This window comes from Aquila chrysaetos, chromosome 11 (genome assembly GCF_900496995.4).
Source record: "Aquila chrysaetos chrysaetos chromosome 11, bAquChr1.4, whole genome shotgun sequence".
Classification (NCBI taxonomy): Eukaryota; Metazoa; Chordata; class Aves; order Accipitriformes; family Accipitridae; genus Aquila; species Aquila chrysaetos.
This window is the reverse complement of record NC_044014.1, coordinates 22,598,216-22,624,313: the sequence shown is the minus strand read 5'-3', so window position 1 is coordinate 22,624,313 and position 26,098 is coordinate 22,598,216. Positions and strand designations below refer to the sequence as shown.

Sequence of the window (26,098 nt, the reverse complement as noted above, 5' to 3'; positions counted from 1 at the left end):
CTGCTTTCATACCCTAGCTCGTGTCTCAAGTTTAGCGAAACACCATTATAAAAATAAGCATTTCTGAGCTGCTAGCTTCTCTCGAGGTGGCCCCTGGACTGCAGGTTGCCAAGTGTGAGGCATGACAGTCTCCTTTTCTATAGCCTCCTCAGGAGGTTCTCCTTGCTGGTCCTGGGATTTACTGCCTCTGCCCCGACCACCTGCTGAGTGAAATTGGGTGGTGCGCAAGCAGAGCATAGGCTGTACTGAGAGACTAGAAGGGAGACTTTACTAACAGGGTCCAGCATCTGTCTGGTGTCTGTGGTGGAAAACAGAAGGAGTGGTAAAAGTAAATTTTTAGAAATTACTCAGAATTTTCTTCTCATATAGAATACGACGAGATAACGGGCCAAATTCTGGTCTCGGTAACAGCGTAACAACTCTGCTATTTGCAGCAGGTTACTCAGAGGTAAGACGTGCAGAATGACACTTTTAATAGATCAGGAGTAACCTCTTTGATTTTATTCTGTACAGAAATAGATTTTAGCTCTATATCTTCTATGTAAACATCCCCCCCAAATACCCTTATCATTTGGGCACCCCATTAAAGAAGACACAGACCTATAATCAGCTAGAGCCATGCAAGGGCTAAAAGTGTTAGGTGAAAGGGGCCTTTGGGATCAACACAGCTGTTTACTGATGATGGATTTCATACATACAAGTTAAACTTGGAGACAGAATACCGAGTCCACAACCACATCTCCTCTGAGGCTTGGAACTTTGGATTTTATACATAATGTTGGCTGTACAGATTGCTCCGCTGTTCACTTTTATACCCTTTGGGGGTTTGATTCTCAATCCTGTCTTTGTCCATGGACAGTAGCCCACGAGTTTTATCCAAAACCTCTCTAAAACAACAAGGATCTACTTTGGCAGACTTGATGCCCTGGGGACAGGCTATAGCTGCCTTCATGTTTTCTTTGAGTATTTTTTAGGAAGTGTCAGTGCAAGGAACAGTTTATGAGTTTGCTGACAATACAGGAGTAATAAGCATTTCTATTGACAGTTAGCCTTTTGCAGAACAGTGTTTGCCAGTCACTTGGGAACCAAAAAGAGCAGAGAATCCCTAGAGAATCATCAGGTGAGCATTTGGGATAAGGGGTAAATATTAGGGTGCACAATACAGGATTGAAGATGAAAAGATGGGGCTGTATGTTGGGACTGGCTGGTAGGATGCAAGCATATGGATTTGAATGGAAGCCTATAAATTAGTAGGTGTATGAACAGATGGACTGGGAATCAAAGGGGGCCCATATAGCAAGGCTACAGTGGTTAGGAAATTAGGTGTTGGGCACAGATAATGAGGCTGTTGTCACCGGCAGTGGAGAATGGGTGTTGGGCATATCTAAAATTGCAAAAGTTGGGATGTGGGTGAACTGAAGTTGTCACGGGTACAGGGATTAAGGTAAAAGTTGTGGAGGCTACGGGCTAGGGAACCAAGCAATAATCCCAGCCAATCCTGAATTTGTCCATCTCAGTCTCAGCTGTCCAGAGGGCAATCAGATGGGCCCACATGAAGCCCCACACTTTCCACCACACAGCGCAGTTAGAGCGCAGCTGGGCTTGTTTTCTTTGTTTGCCAACCAGTGACATGGAAAACGTTTGTTGACTCAGAGTGCTTTTTTGTCGACTGATGTGTTTGGTAACTTTGTCAGATGTGACTTGTCCACACTGCTCCCCAGAGACAGGATTTGGGAAAGGGGGAGGAGGAGGAGACGACAGGGGTGGAGCTGGCATCCAATCCTCTCCAATACCACCATCCCATTGTAGTGCAAAACAGAAAGGAAACAAAACCCTAGAGTGAAAGAGGAGCATCAAACGTCAGAGGAACTTGTCTGCCATTCAGGTGGCGGGGAGGGATGGGACTTGGAGTTTTATTTTTGTAGGGTTTTTTAATTATTATTTTGGTTTTTTTGTTGTTTTTGTTTGCTTGGGTTTTTTAGAAAATTGGGGATTTGTTCTTTTTTTTTTTTCCTTTTTACAGACCTTCATGACAAAGCATAAAAACACAGTTATATTTATATATCTATTTATATATTTCTTCATTTCGTCGGTTGGTTTGTAAATGTTGCTCCATCCTCCTGTCTGAGCTGATTGTGTGTCACAGAAATTGTGGGTGTATGTGTGAGGTTCCTCCCAACTCTGGCCTGCAAAGTCACCATGCGTGAGGTGCAGCCAACTATGGGGGAAGCCATGCTGGAGAGTGGGGATGAGGAGGTGCACAGAGAACCCCTCGTGGGGTGCGGGTAGTTACTTGGTCCTCTTCTTCATTGCCAGGTCTCTGTACTGCCTTCTCTGCTCTAGCCAGACTGTTCCCTCTGGCCTGGGAAACAGGGTGAGCATCACAGGTTACGCATGTTGAAGAGTCCACCACAGAAGAGCATATCTTTGGGGAACAGTGTTTCGTGAGCAGCGTTCTCCCCTGCTTCCCCTGGCCCTTACTGCTCCCAGAAGAAGGGGGTCCTGTAAGGCAATGGCTGCCAGCTGCATTGCTTCCCAGTCCCCCTGAAGTCCTGGAAGCCAAGGGGACTTCACGTGGCTGAGCTCTGCCCAGGCGCGGAGGAGGGCTCCCGCAGGAGAAGCCGCTTGGCCGCAGGCTCTTCCCGGCGAGGGGGAAGCGGTCGGGGCGGAAGGCAGGGGGAGGGCGGGGGGGTCTCAGTCTTGAGCGGTGAGCGCTTGGTCCGGCGCCTTCGTGGCGAAGAGGAAGGAACTGGACTGTGGGGAGGAACGGAGAAGGTCTCTTCACCCTTCCCAGGGATGGAGGGAGGTGGTCAGACAGGTACAATGTGGAGGCCTAAGCTGTCGCCCTGCAGTTTCATGTGGTTTCCATGGTAACTAGTGGCGGTCATAGGCAGCGGCAGCAGTGGGAGGTGCGGAGCCCCGGGATGTGGCACTATAATAATAAGGGGAACCTGAAAGTTAACACAGGAGAAGAATGGACTGGTTGAAAGGACAAACAGTAAAAAAAAAAAAAAAAAAAAAAAAAAAAAAAAAAAAAAAAAAAAAAAAAAAAAAAAAAAAAAATCAAAGAAAGCAAAGAAACAAAGGAGAACTGAAAAGGAAAGTAAAGGAAGAAAGAAAAGGAAAGGAACCAAAAGAACAAACTTGGGGACTCAGCTCTTAATGGGATTAGGGAAAGGCAATCAGTGGCAGCCAGCCGAGGGCCGCATTTCGCTGGAGAGGTGCTGCTGCGGCCTCTGGCTTTGAAGCGCCTCTACGGGAAGGAGATCCTTTTGCTCCTTCCGACCATCAGTAAGCTGCCGAGAGGGAAGCCTGCGAGCACTGCAGCACAAATAGGCCACACCTGATCTGCAAGGAAGATGTCAGGGCCAGATGTTCTGAGCACACCTAACAAAGTATAAGGGGTCACTTTTAAAACCAGGAGGGGAGAAAGGAAACAAAATTACCATGTTATATTGCTTGGGATTTTGGTCACATTTGGCATGAAAGCTCTCTAGATGGTTATTGAATGTGTGTTAAGTAGTGATTGATTATTAAGATCACATTTACTGAGATTTAACAACACTGGAATAAAATGTGCATCTATTATCCAGTTGTTAAAGCTCAGTAAATATGTAGGTAATAATCACAGCTGATTTATTTTACATATAATAAATCTCTTCCTATTCCCTTGCAAAGAAATGTTGTGTTAGAAGATATGGTCTTACGGGAGTTTTTTTCCCCTCTGAAAAAAACCTGACTATTTCTGGGCATATTAGTCACTACAATATATATCCCTGCAAGAAAACGCTATTGGCTATTATAAACCTAGCGATGCAGCCTATCTCCCACTCTGGACACTGTTCCAACTGGTCCGGTAGGAAGAACTTCTATGGGACTTCCAGATCCCCAGGAACTGACTCTGGGTTTAGCTTGGGAGAAGAGTGAAACCTCATCTGGATTTTTAATCAGACCTTGAATGGATGCTGATTGCTGCCTGAGAGACTAGCAGAACCTGAATTTAACTTCTGATCTAATCTGGAATGAACAGTGGATGCAGCCCATTGAGAAGCCAGAGCTGAACTGGAATTCCAAACCGTCTCATGAAAGAGGAATCGGCTTCAGAACAGATGCAAAACACACATGAGGTACATACCCATCTAGACACTGGACCGGAGAGTGAGGAAAAAGGCCCCTCACCTGCCCAAATACTTGAAAACCCTCTTCAGAAACAAAAAAAACAAAGAAAAGAAAACAAAGAGACAAACAGAAGGAGCGCGAGGCTGGGGGTGTGTTGTCGGAAAGAGGTACTCACTTAGTAATGCAGGGTTGCTGAACCGCCAGGCCTCGTTGTAGGTTGTGTACTGAGGGTGGCTGTAGGGGTTCCCTGAGAACTCGCTCCCTGGAAGAAACCAAGGAAGGTGTGAAATACAGTTAGGAATGAAGATTTATGTTTGCTATTTCATCAAGCCTGTGTTCATGCTGAATCTGTATGCCAGCAAGAAAACTACTGTACGTAGCTTCCTTGCCCAGCTGGGACTGTGCCCTTCAGGACACTATAGTGTTTGTTCAGCGTGATGTTGCTTACCCATACAATTAAAAATCGTAAGATTGACCTCTTCAGAATCAAGTTAGTTTATTAGTTTAAAATAATGAAATTCAATAATACAAATAAATAATTATACTGGTTTATTTTTCGTTGCCTTCTGAATTCTGATTCTCAGGTTGCAGTAGGATTGCATATGCAAGCTTTTTCTGCAATTAATTCTCAGCTTGCTTTTAAATAAAATCTAAGGTTCTCCAGTAGTGTCAAGACAGCAGGCATGGGATCTTGACAGGACAAGCTCACAACAAACTCCTTGGAACTAGCAGTGCTGTCGATGGCAATATGTATTGCTAAGTTTTGTTTGTAGAGTACTGAGGGTGATGACATATTTGTGGGGAAGAGTATCATTCGGTTTTGGAAATATTCTGAGAGTAGGGTGGGCTTAAATATAAAACAAAATGGAAAACATATGAATCATTCTTTCTTTCTTACTCTGTATGATGGTGTTAGTCAGAAAGGTGATTCATATATGATAAACCCACCTTTATGCTTAGTTAGTGAGTTACAGAGAAAACTTGCTGTATTCCAGTTCCAGAAAATAATTTTCTAATGAGTAGCTCTTTAGGTACTATTCTGAATCTGAAAGACAAGCTGGGCTACAGCTCCATTTTTCACATTCAGTAAAATGGGCCCAAACCAAAATACTTGTGAGCTTTGGGATCTAATAAGACTGTGACCCAAGATATGAATGTTGTAGAGTCTTCTTAAATATGCAGTTTTATTCCGCATAAGGAGCTGAGTCTCCTTGTTTTATAGAAGGCTGTACAGGGCTAAGGGAATTATGTTTGGTAACTGAAGAGGTATGGTGCTGCATTCAAAATAAATAAATCTCCCAAAACTTAAAAATGTATGACTCTGTTAAGTAAAAACATGCCATTATCTGATCATAACCTCAATTTAATGCAATCCCCCAACAGACTGGGGACAATTAGTGCCATCTGAAAGGCATTATGCGCTTAAAAGACAGCGAAAGAACAGCATGACTATTAGCTTCTGGTCTGCCCTGAAACAGGGGTGGAGTTGTTATAACAGAAGTGTTTGGAAAGCACCTGGGGTTCCTTCTAGATACCATGGAATAGGGAAAGAAGGCAATGCAAGACGTGCTGGAGGCCTGTGATACCATTACCAAAGAAATGTCAATTAATTATACTGTAACCTCTGCAAATCTCCCCTCACCAGACAGTTAAAGCCGAAACCACAGAATGTCAGATGGTAGAAATTAAATCAGTTGAAGTCAGGGAATTTGCACTGGTTTAAACTTGAGGAGAATCTGTCCAGCCAGGTTTTTTAAAGACACTCAGGGTAATAACCAAAGTAGTCAGTACGAAGACATGTTTGTATCAAAAACAATCACCATCCAAAGGTATTTTAGTCACAGTAGTTTTTAGTTTCAGCGTAAAACCTCGTTTTGTCTGACAGACCTTGCTAAATACGGTTTTAATGATAATAACTCAGCATATTTCCATATCTAGGAACATCCTGCACTGAAAATCCTGACAGCTAGCTGGGAAGGAATAGGTGAAACCTGTTAAGGTGACCCAAGATGCTGCGGGATAGGATACGAGAGCAAAAAGCAATGCGTAGTCCAGATTTATCTCTACTGAAGTGACTTATCTGTGGGATATACTGGAACGAGTATATGAGGCTTTGAAATGCCTCATACAAACATAACTTCTCTGCATGGAGAGAAGAAGTTCTGATATTTCAAGGCTTCTCTCTCACCTTGCTCTGAGTTGTCACCCTAAACTGTTTATAGTGTTCTTAAAGCATGGGTTAAGTAGAGGAGAAAGAGCCCCAGCTATGGAGAGCTGGGGAGGAGGGAGGGCAGCCACTGGAAACTGTTTATTGACGAGGAGTGAAAGCATGCATGCAGCAGGATAATGAGCTTTTGAGCTCAACTGTGACCAAGAGGAACTGAGCTATCGCCTTCCCCGATCACTAATGAAACAAGTGTAATTTCCTCATCAACATTGGATTCTGTTTAACGACTCCCTGCCGTTGCCATCACCAGCCCTCTGCAGGCTCTACGCTGCTCTGTGTAAACTGCAGTTCCCTTCAGCGGATGCTCACTTCACCAAAACAGTTTGCAGAAGCTTGATGGCCTTTCTGGGAAAGAGGAAGAATTGAGACGGGGATCAAAGGTGCTCTGTTACCTGTTCAGGAAACATCTCTCAGACATATAGGTTAAGTGAGCATAATACCCAATTCATCCCTCTTTGAGTGACTAACCCCTGCTTTTTCAAGTGTGTGCTCAGAGACTACGGGCTTTCATCTGCATATACAGCCTCGGACCTGAAGTTACAGGCAAGGGCAAATGCAGGATATGTATCTTACCACATCACCCACATAAACTTCAGAGATATTTGCATGCATGACTGACCGTGTTGCATGGATGTACTGCTACTGAAGACAAGCCCTTCTCTAGACTATACAAGCAGAAGTCTAGTGAAAGGTTGTCACGGATAGAACAGAGCAGCTTTGGTTAGCACTGGTCAAACAATCTTCTCAGAAACAGTTTTCCACTGGAAAATGCTGTATCATCGAAATGGAAATGTTTTGCACAAGCTTGTCAGCTTCAATGGAGTTATGGAAAGAAAAGTTCTGAAATGATTGCAAATTGAAACAAAGTATTATATTTCAACTTTCTTGTTTTGTTTCATTTTGCCTTTCTCATCTCATTTAATTTCCTTTCAACTCTTTTATTATTTTAATATGTCTTGACATCTAGAACATGTTGACATTATTGAAATGTTTCATCCTGATGTTTGCAAATTGAACTATTTCAAGATTCTGACTCCTCACCCCAATGCAAGATGAAAACAAATGTCAAAAAATCAGAGTTTTGTGTGGGTTGGAAATTCTGCTTTCTGGCGAGTTCTATTTTTATCTCTGCACCTTTATTTAGAGAAAACAGAGGCTCTTTCTCATATTCACTCACATCTGGACAATAAGGTTTGTTTGCGTGTCAGTATGTTTCTTAAAGATACTCCCTGAGTGGTTATCTTGCTGGCTTCTTGTTTCCAATGTAGTTAAAGCACTGACCCTTGATCTTTCTTGGCTTGGGGGCATGTAACAAACCATTGGCAACATCATATTTGTTTTCTCTGTTCAACCTGGACCTTTAACAGAGGTTGCAAGCAAGCACAGAGGATCGATCTCATGAGGCCTATATTCTGTGCAATCTGTGCTCTGGGAACCTTTACTAACAGTATTTCTTGGTATCTGTATTTAAATCTTGGCACGTTTAGTCTTCCAATACAGAAACCATGAGGCATGAAGTAAGCCTAGCAGGTGGCAGGTTCAGAACAAATACGGGAGGTAGTCTTCACACAATATGTAGTTAAACTACAGAACTTCTTGCTATAGGTTGCTACAGATGTTAAAGGCTTATATGGGTTCAAGAGACACTGTTTAAGTTTGTGGAGGGGAAACCTATCGAGGGTGTTTCATATTAAATAGAAAGATACTAAGTCTGGTTTAGGAAGTCTTTGAGCTGCAACTTGTTGGAGGCTGGGAGATCTTTTGAGAAAGTACCAATATGTGCTTGCTCTACTCTTTTACCCTTCCCCAGGCATTCACTTTTGGCACCTGACAGTGAGTAGTGCCTGCAGAGATCTGCAGTGTGACCCATTAAAGCCAAGTCTTCTGTTCCTTCCCAGGAAGCCTCTTTATCTCCAGCTTGTTGGCTTCAGTCACATTAGAAGACAGGAATAGAAGGGCTGCCGGGCTGGGTCTGACCAGTGGGGTATGACTGAAACAGCCAGATCTTGATGCTCTGTGGAAAGATGCAGTGACTACTGCAGGATGCCCAAGCAGGCCGCGGGAAAAACTTCCTCTAATTGAACGTGACATCAGATCTAATGTAAAGATATCCATTTGACTTGAATAATCTTTTTTTCTTTGAAGCATAACTCAACTTTTTTTCTTTATCATCCTGTTCTTTTTCTTTTTGGGGGTATTTGTGTGGTTTTGGGGACACTGCTCTCTTATGGATAAGTAGCCTCCACATCAAGGAGCTGAAATACCCTATTCCTAGATAAGTGACCCCTGTGATTCGTGGTCTTAAAATTTTTGTCCCAGTTTAGATGTCAGTATCATCTTTGTGATGAGGATGTTAAACTTACACAGCAGTCACTGAACAGCTGAGAAGTTGAGAACAGTTAGAAGTTGAGAAAAGCCTGTTTTTTAGAAGTACCTATTCAAAGAGCCAGCTGTTTTGGTGTTATTAATCATTTCTATATGCCATGATCTTCTGTAAGTTTTGACATATAACTGACTTAAATGTTGACAACTGAGTCTACCTACTGTTACTGGGGGGGAGGGAGGGGCAGGGGGAGAGTTAATTGATTTATATTGAATTAGTGCTTCTCTGATTCTGGAGCCAAACCATCTCCCTGAAAAATTTAGTGTAGAAGGAGATGCCCTAAAATTTGCCAACTCTGCACCACCCCAAAAGTTCAGCAAGCTGGTCAACTATAACCAAGGGACTAAAGTGGGGGTAAGGAGGGGACCAATCCACTATCTTTTCCTGATCTGGAGGTCAATCACATCATCTTCACAGCATAGCCTGAGATTTTGTTGTGCCTTAAGATCATAAGCGGTAGGTAGCTTGTTAGCTTTGGAACGTGACCATAGGCATTAGCCAGTACTTCATGGTATATAAGCAATGATTTGTCATTTAAAGATGTTAAGACTTTGACCTGCAAACGTTTCCTATCAGTGGTATTTTCACTGTCCTCACTGCAGTGTATGTTTATTTGGCTAGCTGTTCCAAGATTTGGATGAGGGTTAAGTTAGGCTTTTCACTTATAAGACCTGGCAAATCATATCATAGTGATTTAAGGGCTTTCTGTCCTCAGCTTTCTGCTGCTTCAGCTCTGGAGTCATCCCTTCAGTAGCAGATGTTGCAGAATGGACTGTGTACCTACTCATTAGCCTTCATGACTCACAACCCAGGGCAGTAACATAAACAGAAATCAGGGGCAGATTAAGTTCTGAGTTCTGAGCTACCATGGCTGAGAAACAAAAATCCTGCCTCTCCATTTATCTACTGGGGATAAATGTCATCAGAGGAGTGGGGAATAGAGCCTGGGGTAATAAACTCTTCAATTGCCCTAGGGTAAATGGTCCTCTCTTCTCCCTAAACAGTGGGAGAATTCATATGCCAAGAGAAGGTACTTCTCCAAAGGCATTGGGCAGCAAAGAAACAGTTTACCTTTGGATGTGGGATTAGGTAGATAGTTTCACGGATTGGAGGCACTATCCTACAAACAGGAGGTGGGTAAGTAGTTGGTTGTTGAAAGTGAATAGTCAGTTTCTCCTGCAATGCTGTTAATCATTGCTGAGTTCTTAGCTAGTTTAGGCTATGGACAGTAGGTCTCCAAGCCTGCAGGTATTAAATTACCATTGATGATTTTCAGTTTGATGCCCTGGCTTTAGATAGAAGGTAAGTTGTTACCCTAAGTTAGTGGATAGCTGAATATCCTAAGCCATGAGCAGTACATAATAATCTGCACGGGTCATTGGAAAATAATTACATTAGTTAATGAATACTAAGGTTAATTAATTACCAATTAATTGCCACAGGTTATAGATAGCGAGTTGCCCATAGCAGCAGTGAATCAGTTACTAGGGGGAAAGAGATATGTTACAAAAAGGGTTGTTAGCTACATTGGTTATAGGTACCTGATGATTTCTTTATGAAAAGAACAGCCCTTAATGTCAGCAAAGCAATATAGCAAAGCCAACTGTGAAAGCTCTTACAGTGCTAGTATACCATTCAAACATGTGTGCACCATTACTGAAGTCTGAGGACTGACTTACCAGGAACCATTCCTGCAAGAGTTGAGGTTGGGTAGCTGCCTTGTCCAGTTGGGGGAACATGGGGTGGGTAGCCAGGCAAGGTGGTGCTTGCCATATCACGACCTGGAAAGGGAAAGAATCAGGACAGGTGATCAACAGGGATAAGATCTTTCAATATTGATTTGATATCACCTTTTGTCCCACTGTCACATTACTAGCAGCTTGATAGGCAAGTGCTGTGCAGCCTTCTCTTACATAAGTGCTGTGCATCCACTGAAAATTTTGGGGGAAGATTGTGGCACTTTTGATCTCACACTGTAAGGATGGATGTTAAAACTTAGCTTTGTGAGGCTCAGAAGAATTTGGTTTGTTTCATTGTAGATTTTGGATCTATTTTAACTAAATCAAAATGGCCCTGAGCTGCACAGAGAATGGCAGCATCATTCATTGCCAGAGTAGCTGCGGTCCTGTCTATATGCAGTGGATGCAGTTCCAAAACTGTGGTGACGTTGCTTTAGGGCATGATCAATGTGCAAGGCGTTGGAAAGTGATCCAAGAATTTTCTGTGCCTGTCTGTCTTCCCACCTCTGCCATTCACCTGCTGATGGTTTTAAGCAAGTCGCTTCACCTCTCTGTGCTTCTTTTTATGCTGCAAACTCTTTGGTGCAAGGGCACACTTTTAGTACATTTGCACAGTGCTTAGCATGAGATCAATACCGGTTGGACTCCTTCCAGGTGCTGATGTAATACATATAATAATAGGATCATGCAAATTAGTTTGAGTCCCACTTCATTTTTATCACAGGTACAAGTTTTTATTAGTAATACTTAAAGTTGTGATATCTTTTCTCCACCAAAGAAGTAGAGAGGGGTGTGGACTGGGTGGATGATTGTAGTTTATTTTTCATCTCTTAGGAAGTGCAGCTGGAGGCTTCTTGGTTGGTGCCAGAGGCATTTCCTCATTTGGACTGGTTAGCCTGAAAATGGGCCAGCCAGAAGGGCATTTGCTGTTAGTGCTTATTGCATTTAAATGAACTAAAATCATCTCAGAAGCTGCTGGGAGTTTCAAGCCAAAACCAAAAAAAAAAAAAAAAAAAAAAAAAAAAAAAAAAAAAAAAAGGCTAAATAAATTAAGATAATCTTTCCCCCACAGCTGCTGGGAGATTTACAGCTCAACCTCCAACACTGCCTACTGAGATCTCAGCCTGTTCCAGGCATCCAAAGCCCTTCACATTACCTAGGTGAACTGTAGCTCACCAAGAAGTTTGTTCCTTTGTTAAATTTTGTCTCTCCTGTCTGTTCGAACTGGAGGGCTGGAGTCTAATTTGCCTTTAGAAGTGACAGGTTAAGTATGGCCCATTAACACCACTGGAGTCACTGGAACTGTGCTGGGATATGCCAATGAAAGGAGAATAAGAGTTGGTTTAGCTCTACCAGTGGCAGAGTGATAACTGATAAAGTGGGCCCTGGAACAAGCATGAATCTTGGCTGGTGAATCAGAAATACGTAACAGTTACACAGCAAAGCAAAACCTAATCAACATGGAGCATTAATCTGAAGGGAGGAGGTAGGCTAAACCAGTGTCATTGCTTTCACAGGTCTTGATTAAAGATTACAGAGGTGATTTGCTCAAGAAAAAAGGAATGCAAGTTCATTCTTTCTCCCTGAAGAGGTTCCTGATCAGTTCTGATCAGGCTGATGTTCCTAGCTCACCTCCTCTTAGATAATGGCACAGAACTACCAGACAATGGCCGAGCCACTTTCCAGCCACTCCCCAATATTGATAAAAATAAATATATAATGCCTCAGGGATTTATATTCTACGTTCTTCTACTCTTTTATCACCATCATTCCTTTAGTGATTTGTAGCTGTGTGTTAAGCTGTATGATTAACACCTACTAGATGTAGTTGGGTTTTTTTTCTTCACATTCTTTTAAGGCAAGAAAGTTTTATGCTTAAAATTCATCTTCTTTTGGTTTCATTTATTGACTAGCCTGAGAAATAACAACAGGTGATGAGTGAGAAAACTGTGTCACTGAAAAGTTAGAGAGAACATTACGTAGCAGCAGGCAAAATTAATTCATTTTGACACTTCCATTCAGGTGGGAACACATACACACTCACTCTGCTACTCGATCTATGCACATACGCCCCTGTGTTTTTATTCTGTCATGAGCGCACACAGGCTGATGTTCAAAATTCAGTGTGGAAAATTCATTGGGAAAGTGATCATCTGTCAAAATCCCAATCTTGAAAAAGAAGGCAACAAACAAGTACAGTACCAGCAACATGAATAAGAGTCCCACAGAGAGACTCTTAAAATGCTGTTACATACAAGCAGGCCCCTTCCATTACCTCCTCTCATTACCAACAGGTAGACAGGATTATTAAATTCTTGTGCTCCAGGGCTATGGCAACGCTAGCACCTATCCTGCTCATAACATGCTTCCAACTCCAGCTATTCTCCCTTCTCCAAGAGCCTTTTGAGTGAGGAACAGCATCTTCATCACTGTGACATTGTTTGAGCTTTTGAACACTTTCTCCCATGTCTAATTCTCCGTAAGGGTCCTAAGGCAGGTGCCTCTCCTGAAACACAGTGCCTTCTAGGCTAGGGAGTGGTCATATAGACTGCATCCCCAGAGAGCTATATTGTTGAAGAGAGTCTGTCAGGAGACTTCTTGGCTTAGGAAGTGCCCAGAGCAAAAAGGCTCTTATTGGTTGCAGTAAGATTAGACCAAAACAGTGTTATGAACACAAAAGTCTTCTCTGCTGTTACTTGCTGCTTTCCTACAGGGACGTTTAGAAATGCAAATCTCACCTGACAAGACAAAGGGAGGATGTTAGGTCAAAAGAGAAAAATAATACAGGAACATGAAGGAGGCAGAGGTAAGATGTGTTTCTTGAGCATTAGGAACTGTGGTCTGCCCTAAGACTTTGTCTGTTCTGAAAAAGCCCAAATTACATTCTTTGACAGTGGAGTGACAACAGCCTGAATGGTCACCTAAAATGATACCCACTATTTCATCCAAGCCACCCCTGAGCTCATGCAGCAATGTTGCTTCAGTCACTTTGCACAGGATTTTCCCCTAGTACCTACCTGAAACTTGTCCTTCCTCCCCATCCTCCCCTCCAGCCCGCTGCTCCTATGTGCTGCCATCTTCTGCAACCTGTTTCTTCACTTCTGTCCTTCCGTTAAAGGCCACCTACCTCAGGTCTGTATTCCTTTGGCTGTAAGACATTATAGTCTCTCACCCACCCTTCCTGGTCTTGACATTCAGACGTGATGCCCTGTTTCTTAACTACTTGGTCTGCTGTGTGAAGGCACCAGCTCACATTGATGCTTCCAAACCAGGTGACTCAAATATTGCTCACAACGTAGCTATGACAGTGCTCACCAACTGCCTATGTATTTATCTAACTTAGTAATTTGTACAACCCATGCTGAACAACCCTGTCAGCGCTAGAGCTGGCTAGGTTATTCAAACTGCTATCATCCACCTTAGGCTAGCACACAGTACCCCTGCTGTGTACTCAGGGGCATTATGGCTATTGAAGCAACACAGGATTTTGCTGTGTGAGTGTTTCTATACTAAGTCCAGACCCATCCAACTGGGACACCCAGTCACTTCTAGGTAGTTACAGCTTCTTTTCCCATTTTATTCTAAAAAAAATGAAGGACAGGCATGAAATCCTTTTGTGACTCCATGGAGCTGAGAACACATGCTGCATACACAGAACTGGAACATGGTTGCTCTGGTTCCCACTTGCACTCAAAGAGCTTGCAGCATTTATTGGTCTCCCCATCAGACGAAACTGAACCCCTTGCCTGCAGCATCCCCACTGAGTTTGTGGCCAAGGCCGGTTACCTGCTATCAGAGGCTGGCTGCTGGACTGCCCAAAGTGGGCACCATGATGAAGGAAGGCACTGTAGCAAGGCGTGGACGCATCGTCTGAAAGGGCCATGTGGAAGGGCTGAAGATCAGCCTGCCCAGAGCCGACCGGCGTGGTGGGGGTGAAAGGGGTGAGAGAGGCTCCATGAGGCTCTTGCTTTATACTGAGGGGAGAGGAGAGGTTTTCTGTGGTAGGGTAAGGGATGGACACAGACAGACAAAGGGAACAGGGGGAGGAAGAGGAGGGTGGGGAAGGGAGGAGAGGAAGAACAAAATGGGTAAATGAAAATGGAGTGGTTAAAATCTACAGGGAAATTAATTTAAAAACAAAAATAAAAATAAAAAGGTTAGGAGTAGATCAGAGGAGCCAGTGCTGAGACAACAGCAGCATCTGCACCCGGGGGCTAGGCTCTGACTGCAGGGGTGCCTCTGCAGGGGCAGCAGGGGATTAGGAGAATGGAGTGCAGTGGCAGATGGGAGGAATGGGATGCAGGGAAAGGAGAGGTGAGGGAGGGAACATGCAGGAGAGGAAGGACAGGAAAAAGCATAGGGTTGGGAAGGAGAAGAGTGCTCTGAAGCTTCTGTGCTCCCTTTCCTGCTGCTTTCACTCACTGGCCGAGGGTGCATGAAGATGCTATGCTTAACACAGTTTGGCCCAGGGAATTATACCACTTTGTCTCTTCAAACACAAGATAATCTTTCCCACGAGAGCAGCGTTGTTATGAGCATCTATTAAACAGGATGCTTGGTGTAATGGCTAAAGCTTCTCAAGCCAAACTCCATAAAATCTTTGACAAAAAAGTTGTAGCTTAATTTTGAGGTGGTTAAAATAAAAATGGGACTGTGCAATTAATGGGTGGATAGACAGATATTCAATCAATTGATCTTGTTCACAGTGGCACACTTTGGAGCTTTAACCATAAAAGCAGTCAGTACTGACTCTGTTCCCAGGGTATAGTGTTGCCAGATACCTTGACAGAGAGATATAATGGGGGAAAAGAAATGTGGGGGACTTAGAAAAGATCTCATTTTCATTGTTTGCATTGGACCTCTATTTCTGATGTGCAGATTTGCGTAGGCACAATAGATACAGCTTTGCAAATGCTCCTAACTTGGCTGCCAAGTAAGAGGTTTGGGAATTGGAGAACCCTGTGACCTAAAGCATGGGTACTCCAGAACACCCCCTGTTGTTGGGTCAGCAGTAATAGAGTCCTGTACTTGAACACCTGAAAGTGAAGTATGGATGATGTGATCAGATCTGATCCAAATCATCTAGCAAACCATCCACCCTCAGGTAAACAAATTAAAGCCAATAAATGAAAGCCATCTCTCTGCCGTGATGGCAAGTGTTGCCAATGGCCTATGAAATAAGTTAGTTCTGGTGGTTTTGATTTATAAAGATAAATATAAATGTGACATATAATTAGGCCATAAATCTGACTTTGTTAATATAGAAGTGGCTTAATTAAGTCTAGGCACCTTATTGCGAGCTGCAATGCTCACCTAGACAATAAAGGGCTGGGCAGTTTCTATCTGTGAACGCTGTTTATCCTGAGGCATTTGTTTCCTAAAGGTTTGCTACCTGGCAAAAATGATAGTTTGCCATCTGTGTTCTCCTCCAAATACCTCTAACCTGGATGGCCAGCAAAGTTCTCTGATCACCGAGACTCCTTTGCAGCAAAGACATATGTTCATGGTTCAGTTGATGGGGAAGGATCAGCGCTGGCCAAAAGGTGTACAGTTCCTCTTTATTTAGTTTACTTATGTGAAGTCTCTGGTATGCTGAGGATGGTAACTTCTTCTCCCTTTTTGCTATAGGAAGCTCTGTTTGGCAAGGACCTTTTGTGGAGGATATGGGGAATAGAAGCTGGAGTATCTGGTTCTTGTTGCACAGTTAATTAAAGGCACTAGAGTAGGCAGCACATCAGTGCCCAGCTTCTGCTTTTTACAACTATATACTATCCTGCAATCCTACCAGTGAGCCTTCGCTTGCCAGTGCCAGACTCTGTAGATGGAGAACCCCCAAAGCTATTTTTCTGCTGCATCCTCTGTCATCAGATGGCAAGGATTGCACAGATTTACTTTCAGGCCAGACAGGCAGAGTCACCACCAGCAGTCTGGGAGTGCTGAAGCCTTTATCCAAATAATGTTGATACTAGATAATTTGGATGAACAGATCTATCTGCAGGCAGAGAGCCAAAAGTACCCCTGGCTTTCAGGGGCTGCAAGTGAATGATACATTTTTCAAGGAAGTCATTTGACAGTCATACCTAAATAAACTAGGGACACTTTGGTCCTGGGCATTTTCCATACTCCTTTTTCAGCTCTCCATACTGTGCAAGAGAGAGCAGGTGTGGGGAGCCACTGGGGAGGAAAGGGAAGAGAAGAAGATGGACATGGGAAACGTGGGTGGGCAGAAGCAAGAGGTGCTATGGGCAGAGGTTAATCCTGTTAGCACAGCCCCCATGCACGTTGGGTTTCCTAGTCCCTCCCCTGCTTTATTTCTCTTTTAAAGCATGGAATTTTCAGCCATAATCCTTCCTAAACCGCAGCATTTTTCAGGCACTCTGTGTAAGTGAAACCATAATCTCTGGTAAAACAGACTGCTTAAGCTGCTGTAGCATTAGGCCAATCTGATGCAGCCCCTGGATTTCCGCTCTGCCCAGCCACCACGGAGAGGATTTCAGCCTGAAAGACTGTCTAAAGCCCTTGCAATGGGAACAACAGTGCTAGGCCTTGCCTTGCAAAGCTGAGAAGGGTTAAGGGACCAGGAGCTATTTGTCCTGGTGTTGTGAGGCTGTTAAAGCCCCTGTCAGACTCACAGCGGAGATGAGCCCAGCCCTCTCTTGAACACATCAAGGCTTATGAAGAAAAATTCCTCGCACCTTCCAGAGGCAGCACTACTTACTCAGTACGGGGGATAAAGAAGTCAGCAGTAACATGGCAAAGAGACTGGGACATAATAATGCTAAACACTCTTCCCTGTAAGAGTAGTGGAGAGGAGGCAAGGATAAGGTCAGACAGCGAATGATTGCACAACCAAAACTCAGACTTTTATGTGTCTATTTATCTATCTGTCTATCTTTCCCTCTATGCTCTGCAACTGCACAGACATAACTTACATCCCATGTATCTTTACTGGTGGATGGCATTTACCAGTTTTTACTCCTTTGTTGTCCAACTCTCCCCTGACTAAAAGTACCTGAATTCTGTCTCTGATATAACTCCTGCCACTGCTATGCTGGAATAATTGCCCCAGCAGTGAATTATAGCTCCAAAGTGTGTCAGTGTAGACAAGATCAATTGATTGATCTATCTATCCACCTGTGAATGGCACAGTCCCATTTTTCATTTTAACCACCTCAAACTTCAGCTGCACCTTTTTTGTTTTCACTTCTGATTTTCTCCATTCTCTAATTCTTTCGTATTTGTGATAGAGAACTTGCCCTTTCCTATCCCAAGTCCTGCTAGTGCCAGCAAGCTGTGGAGCTGTGCTGTACTGGCTTGTCTGTGTCTTGGGGGGTGTCCCTCAGTAAGGCTGCATCCGTGAACCCCTAGGTATCCATCAGTGTCTTATTCCTAAGGCTGGAATAAGGACGTGTAATCAAATGGGGGGTGGAATGAGTTTGCAATCCCTTTCCAAAGCAGCAGCAATCTCTTCCTGTCCCAGGCTCCTTTCTTCTTCTAAATGCCAAACGATATCCTTCTTTATAAGTGACAAAAAAATACCACTGAATGTCATGGTGGGGGAAATCTGAAAGGGTCAGCAGGGTGGGGATATAGCTGGAAACATAGCAGAGGACTACTTATTTTGTGCATCTCCTGCTCCTCTCTTTCTGACTGTACTTGCTGAGTTATGGCTGTTTTTCTTCCTTTCTAACCCTCTCCTCTGTTATTCTGGCGGAGAGCTAGAACTGGTGATCTCTGGCCTAAATTCCCTCTGCGAATGAAGGGATTTTGGCCAGACAGGGTGAGAGGAAGATTCACAGCTTTAGGTTCCTACGGAGACTCGTCTCAGCTTTTATTGTGCTCTCTGCTGCTGAAGGGAAGGGAAGCAGGGGGGTTTGCAGGACCAGATAAGCTGCTTGTTTTTCATTGCTGGCTTCCTGGAGGATAAGCTACCTGCATCCAGTGCTCCTTTTCTTTTCAGTAAACAAAGAAGATCAAGATGGCACATCCTTGCATAAGGCATGGGTTGTACACAGCCACTTAACAACACTGCTCACCATCTTGACAATGTTTAGCGTTCTTCATCTTTTCCTGGGGTCTGTATCAAATATTTGTATGACCCCAGTGCCTCACTCTTTAGAACACATATCCTTACAGCATTCCTTAGGGATCACTGTTTTATTTGTGAGGAACTGAGCCCAGAGAAGATGTACCCAAGTTCGTGTAGGAACCCTGGGCCAAAGCTGAATCTTATCTCAGGTGTTTTGAATCCTACACTTGTACCCACCATTGAAACATTTTTTTCCATGTTGGCATTCTCCATTCCTTAGAAAAGTTTAATTGTGGCAAACAGAATGGGACTGGCTCCTCAGCATTCACACACTGGTGAGTTTACACTACAGCCAGTGGAATCACATCACTTTATCCCACGTGAGAATCTTGCCTCAAATTCTAGAAGTCATGCAAAAGACCAGACTGGACTGACACAGCGTATCTTTCACTTTTGCTTTCTGTCATGTCAGAAGAACCGCTTTGTCTTTCATTTCTTAGTTTTCTAGCTTTTCTTTTGCAAGAGCATTATGCAAGTTGCACTGAAGATAAAGATCATCCTGGGTTTTCTCCCTGCTCTGTGATCATAATAGACCCTTGCTAGAATAACTGAAAAGTGTGCAAAGACTAATCTGTTTCTCATTGTACCTTTCTTGTCTTCTCTTTGTATTCCTGCTGACTGGAGAACTAGCCTTGTGTGCTCAGGTTTATTTTTTGTTTCTGCACAGATCCATCCATGTTCTTAGCTCAATGTTTTACATGTGGCTTGTTGAAATACATGTTTAAAGAAACAACCTTGGATTGCTTTCCCCTGAGAGTCAAAACTGTTGTGACATCACTGATGTCAAGTTTTTAAATCTATTTGCCCCATTTTTTATAAAACTGAATTTTACAAATCTAGATTTTGTGTCTGATCTAATTTCTGCTCTCCAAGTAAACTGACCTGCTAACTCTATACGTTACTCTGGAGAGAATAAGTTTTATAGTCCTCGTACAGAGCTTCCAGTAGAACTGTGATCTGGACTTACTCTTTGAAGCTAGTTGAGTACTGTTAGTGTTAATCACTTGAGAACTCCACTGAAGTCAACTTCATGTGGCTCTAAGTACATTTGTTTGCAGATGGAGCTGATGAAGGAAGATGTGCTTTAAAGTCTTGGGGCTGGGGGCGGAAATGTGCAACTAGTGCACTTGGCAAACAGAGAAGTTCAGTGGAGTTCATACTGTCATCCCCTTTCTTGAGTCCCAGCCTATCAGGCTGGGCAATTACTTCCTCCTTTAAAGTGTAGCATATGCTTATTCCTTGGTGGTTGGGACTTAAATGTTACCTCTTAAACAAGACACTTTTGAAATATATGCTGGGAAATGTAATTAGAACGTGTTAGTTTTTCACACAGTCCTCGTTATAGGTACCTCCAAGGTTTCACCACAATGATACTCTACTGATCATAAGATAGGATAGATCTTCCTCAGTAGCCCACAGCAATCCTAAACCTGCAAAGAAGGGCCAAAGATTGCTGTAAGCTCTCCGTTTCTCTGAAAGACTGCAGTGGGTAATTTCAACTGTACAAGCAGCTGGCCTGGTTAAATCCAGTACAGATGATGGACATTAAAAGTTATTAACACCTGCTGACAGGTGTTGCTTAACTCAGATATAAAGCACAGTCTTTGCTGTCAATGCACAAATATCTACATCACAAAAATTTTCATCATAGCCATGCTTACTGGATCCTTCATTTAGCCTCAAAGAAAAGGCAAAAACTGCATTGTTGGGAAGACGATATAATTACTTTCTCTAAAATGTCCCTTTTTATCCAGCAGCATAGAGTGTGGCAGCCTTCAATGCTGTCCTCTTGTTGAGGGAAATCGGAGTGGGAATGCCAATTCACTGCTATTGTCATTACATGACATTGTCATTCACTGCTATTGTTCACTTAAATGCTAATTTAAGGAAGGTGAAAACTTTATTTCTCTCGGGCCCATCCATTTCTGGGTTCCTCACTTCAATATGCCTTTCAAGCCCACAAACCACCTTCTTCAGCGTCATAAAGTTACTGTCAGTGAAACTTCCATTGGATGTATGGAAATAGTTTAAGTGATTCCTTTCCCCGTGGCTATTCCTGCATGTTCCATCTGACCATCTATCACCCTCAGCCATTTGGTCCTGGAGAAGAGTAGTAACACCTTTTGCCTTTCCAAATTCCTTGACTAGATAAGAAGATATTATCTCTTCTTAGGGATGGGAAGCAGCTGATGAAATTTGGAGGTCCTGTGGACTTCTACTTTTGCTGATTCCTCATCTTAAATAGAGGAGGGGCTTGCTCACAGAAAATACCTCTTCATTTTGACGAGGCAGGATAGTAACAAGCTTGTAGCAGCCTCATGAATGATTATCATATTCCATTTTCAGGGCATTGGGGCATCCAGAGATGCGCCCAACAGGCTGCCTGACTGCTGGTGGCTGCAGCCACGATGCTGTGCCACAGAGCGCGGGTCTGCATCTGTAGGATTTGCCATCACCAAAGCCAATATGGGGCCCCTAGCAGTTTGTTAAAGAGGTTTTCTTAAGTCAGCTCAGTCAAGCCCTGACCAGGGCCATTGCTCACTGGTGTCAGAGGCTAAAGTAGATTGGAGCAAGACAGGAAATTTTCACCAGTACAAACAAGGAAAATGGGAAGGAAATGCTCCCCCTCTCAGCGTAGTGATGTAAGTACAGCTGAATGTAATGGTCAGTTTTAATCATGGTTTTAAACAGCAAGCTAGATCAACTTGTTTTACATTTGCACTATGAGGCTGTTTTCTAAAAGGTTGAATTTTATGGGTGGTAACAAATATTTTGACAAATACAAAATTTACACTAAACGTGGTTATTTCAATTTTTGCTAAGTAGATGAACTGCATCTGTACACATTTATTTAAGCAATTATGTTGTTTAATATAATTTGTCTTTACATATTATTATATGAGAAAATAGTGAACGATGAGTCCATATTATTATTTTATTAGATTATTAACTTTTTACTTGTGATCTGTGTCAAGTTATATTTGGATGGAAATTAGAATTAAATTAAAAACAGTATTTGTAATTATTCATGCTAATTAAATAAAATGACCACAAGTTCCCTGACTTCCTAAATATACTAGAACAGAAAAAGCAAGCTTTTCTAAGCAGGTTTTGCATCAAAAATGACTTATTAAATCAAAGAAAGGATATATAAAAGAAGGAATTTGAACTGATTTCAGAACCCAGTTTTAGAACTAATAGATCTCATCCTTTCACACCAAGCCTAATTCACTCACTGACAGAGGAAAACAAATGTTCCTGCTTTTTCAAATCCTAGTTTGTTTCTTAGTTTTGAATGACCTGGTTATTGTACTGAGCAAAATTCTCTTCAGTTCACTCACTAAGCTGAAGCGAAGGAAGCAATATCTTTTCACCTTGCAGGAGGCTGAAGTTCTCAAAAGATTGTTTATCATTTCAGAAAAACTTTGGATCCAGGTGTCTAGCCAGTGATTTCTCCGTGCTTAGCATCACAACTTTCTTGAAAACTTTCCTAGAAATCAGATGCTGCTTAAGTAATATTTTTGTATGTCTTTCAGACACAGCAAGTAGCCTTTATGTCAGTAATTCTAATTTTTTTTTGCATACGTTCATGTATGAATTTAAAAATTAACTTAAACTGAAAAAAAAATCTGACCCCATGCCAGATAGAGTAGGTCTGGAGGAAAGTGAGATCGATGGGGTTTGTGCTTCTTTGGTGCCTTAGTTTGACACATCGTGAGTTGTCATCAGGATTTCTCACCCTGGATGATACTTGTTGCTTTAGGGAACAATTTATTTCCCAGAGAGAAGAAAACATTTTCTACACAGGACGTGGTAGCCGTTTTGGTGGGTAGTGATGATTTTAAAAGCTACCTATTCCTGTTAATAGGTGCTAACCATAGCACAGAAGCACTCAGAAACCTCCTCACAGAAAGAGAGGGGGACACATACTCCCATTTCAGTCAACAGTAGAAGTTCCTGAAGTGCTTTTTTTGCCCCATTTTTCTTGGGCTTGTCTTTTACCTTTACTTTTCTTTGTAGATCTCACTGATTGTAGCAGGCTGGCAAACAAGGTCTATTTAGTTAAAACTGCTGGGATTCAATTAAGGGAAGTTTTTCTTTACCTTTGCTGTAATTTTACAATCCCTCTAGTAGGTAAATCCTCCCCTTTAGTAGTCTATTAATAAGCAAGTTTCAAGCCATACATGAAAAGTCCATTACATTTTATTTCCCATAGTGCTGCCTCTCTGTTGGGTAGCTTCCTGGCTAGATAATTGAGTTGGAAAGGACTCTGCTCCCAAACTATTAATCTAAGCCCCCAGAACTCAGAACCTGATTTTAAGACACCTCACTTGTTCATGCATGCCTATTCCAAAAGATGTGACTTCTGATGGTGCTTAAAGAAGAATTTTAACCTTTGTTCTCAAAGGATTCAAGGCTTCTACGAACAACCTTGTGCTTTTAAAGGACTCCTGTTGCTAGTGCCAAAATCTTGAGGTTCTCCTCTGCTCACCTCTCAGGTGTTAGCTATTGAGTACCTTCCAAACTCAAAGATCTGTAGAAACTACTGAATAAAAGAAAGCTATTGATGTTTTCTGTGTTTACTTAGCCCTGTACAGATTTATACTCATCTGCCTGGGCTGTCTGCCTTCAATAGAAATAACTGAACTAGAACCTCTCAACAACAGAATTCTTGTCTTGGTGTTCAACCGCATGTACTCGCCTTATCTTGGTATGTTCAAGCTTGGATCTTTGCTTCTAGGAAATCTGATTGGTGTCCAAAGATACTGTCCAAGAAACTGTCAGGGATCTATGCCAATCTATCTATGATGGCCACGCAACATCAAGGCAAGATGTAGGTGGCCCACTGGCCTGTGTGTGAAGGAAGAGGTTAGGTGGTGTTCTCAGGTAGCTCTTAAGAACTTTCTCCGATACTTCACAAGGAATTTGAAAATTTCTACATTGTCTGTTCTATATGAAGGACAGCAGGAGCACTTTTCATAGCCAGCTAGCCCCTAAGTGTCAGCTTGTTCATGGAAATTCCTTGCAGATACTTAGTGGAGAGAAATAAGGGTGACCTGTCTGCTCCACAGTAAACAAATGTTCTTGCGAGTAATTTGCCAGTAATAAATGGATGATCTAAGATGCGTTAGAATAAGTGTCTGAAAGCGAGTGTTTGATACTGGCAGTACTGGGCAAGGCTGTGCTGTATGTAACTGTGGTGCTAAGCTGTGTCTTTGAATAGATACCCAGGACTTTGGGGAAGGCGTTCCTGCACGTTGGGGAGGTGGCTGCCTGTTTTGCAGCATTTCTAGCTCTTCCATTCTGGGAAGCTTATAGACAGATAAAAGGGGCTCCAGCAACATCTGTACTTAACTATCTCACTACATTCCAAGATTTTAGGTAGTTACATATTGTTGAGGGTTTGACAGCTTTTGGAGGAGAACAGTGTGAGCTGAAGAGAGCTTGCTGAGGAAAGCTAGTCATGAGCCAGAGAGAGGACTTTTTCTGAAGTCTTCAGAAAGGGCAAGAATCCAGTGCCAGACAGCTTTGGTGTGGAAAGAGCTAGAGATACTTTTTTCTGTCTGGGAAGACTGAGCTGGGGAGACTTTCTTGGAAGCTAAATCTTATATCCTGAAGTGACTGCACACAGACTTTGTAGCCTGCACGGGTGGGTGTGTTTCACATTTGTTTCAGATATCACCTGGGTGCACGGACTGCCCAGGGACAAGAGAAAAGAGGCATTTCAAAGATGACATTGCAGCAGCAAAACAGGCAGCTCACTATTACTCCAATATCCCTTCTTGGGAGAGGGATCTGGGTGATACCAAAGAAATCTGCATGCTCCCAGCCTCTTCCTTAATTTCCTGGCTGGGGTAGATCAGGAGGCAGCACTGAGTTCCTCACCTCTCTGGTCCTTCCTGAAAGCATTGCCCAGCCCCATAGCAAACATATCATGAATCATTCATCTTTAATAGATTATGCAAATTGAGGACATCAGATCAATGAAGATCAATAACTGCAACCATTTAATTGCCAGCAAAAACATTTTAAGAATGAGCATTATCTGAAGTCCTTTCTTGGGTAATGGCACCATTAATCCAAACATTGGATCCTGGCCTAAGTGTAGAGGAAAAATTCTCCGCCCCTCTTCCCCTGCTGCCTTTCAGGGTGTTGAGGGGTTTTTTTCCCTTTTCATTTCCAGTTTCTGAGTTTCCCCATCATTACCACCAGTGAACAGCTCCCAACGCTAATAGTTCTGCTTTTGTTACTCTGCGCTGATTGAAATGTCGCATACAGATTGAGATGTTAGTGCTAAGTTGCCACCTGGGAATGTCAAGCTGGGTCTGAAATGAACTTTTCTCACTCTTGGATCCAGATGGATCAGATGGGGATGTTCTCGAGCTGAGCTGGGAGTGTTGCAGGGAACAGAGTGGGGATGGCACAGGGTGGGGGGGACATGAAGAAGATTTTCTGCCTCCACCCACAGCCTCTTCTGTGAGGCCAAATCTGTCTCCTGCTGTCCCCTTGCGAGAGTCATGTACAAAGCTTGTACAGTGTCCCCAGCCTTTGGGAATTCTGCGCTCATATTAACAGGCTGGAATGCACCATCTTCACTTAGGCAGAAGGACTAAGAAGAATTATTTTAATGATTTGAATCTTAAACTCTGATTTTAGGTGCTTCACCTTTACATCCAGCTATGGGTTCTTCCTTCCATGAAGGAAGGAATGCTCTCCTACTGGCTTTACACCCCAAAGACAGGAAAGTATTTCCTGTAAAGAGATGTAGATCTGCTAAATGGTAGATGGACACCAGCTGAGTTTTGTCTTGCATATGCAAATACAAAGAAAGGTGGAACAATTTTGCCACAGCTGAGCCATTTTCTTCTGGTTGGCTAAGAAACTGCATGGCTAAAAGGATCCTGGATCAAGCCTGACAGCAGTAAAAGCCATGAAAAAAGTCTGAGGATGTCACACTTTCTAGACACTCCCTAAATATACAGTTCGCGTCCCCCTGGTTCTCCCTGATATTTTGCAGAACTGTATCTCCTCTGTATTTGGAGTAACTGTTACTAATCCTGCCTGGTCCCAAAGTTCCTGGTAGCCAAAAGCTGCATGCAACAGTATGCCTTTGCTCAGTGTTTGCTGAACAAGCAACAGCTGCCTGCCTCAGCCATAAGCTGCTTTGACTTCAGGGGCTATTAGCTGGGGCTTCTGCAAGAAAAAGTTGAGACACAGACTCCAGTGCTCTTGATTCTGTGCCATCAGAGGACAGCTTTTTGGCCAAGAGGCAACAGCTCCTTCCCTTGCTAACTTAGGACTTGCACCTCTTTTGTCATGAGTTATTTCTCAGTTTACACTGCGAGGTTTCTAGAGGGGCCGCAGCAGTGGTAGGGAGAGGAAGATAGACCAAACGGGTGAATCACTCGGGCCTTGCCTGCTGCTTTAGCTACCCAGGAGATGTGCAAATCTATGGTAGCTGTGTGAGTGGGGACCAGCAGCAACTAAAGCCTGAGAAGAAGGGCTGTGGCACCAGAATATCTCCTTGTGGCTCTAGGCAC

The 26,098-nt window shown here is 43.0% G+C and overlaps 1 protein-coding gene across 9 annotated transcripts in view; it reads right to left on the bottom strand.

The window, feature by feature from the left end:
- Positions 1 to 740: 740 nt before the first annotated feature.
- The window catches only part of PAX2 (paired box 2), an 87,495-nt gene continuing 62,137 nt past the window's right edge, over positions 741 to 26,098 (bottom strand). For 3 of the 9 annotated variants that reach the window (XM_030029935.2, XM_030029936.2, XM_030029941.2), the window contains 4 exons: positions 14,255 to 14,464; positions 10,409 to 10,510; positions 4,295 to 4,381; positions 741 to 2,932 (listed from right to left, as the gene is read on the bottom strand). In XM_030029935.2, coding sequence (XP_029885795.1) covers positions 2,811 to 2,932; positions 4,295 to 4,381; positions 10,409 to 10,510; positions 14,255 to 14,464 — 521 coding nt within the window. In that variant the 3' untranslated portion in view covers positions 741 to 2,810. Of the gene's footprint in view, positions 2,952 to 4,294; positions 4,382 to 10,408; positions 10,511 to 14,254; positions 14,465 to 26,098 lie in introns of those variants that run through there. The other 6 variants (XM_030029937.2, XM_030029943.2, XM_030029940.2 and 3 more) reach the window with 4 other exon arrangements.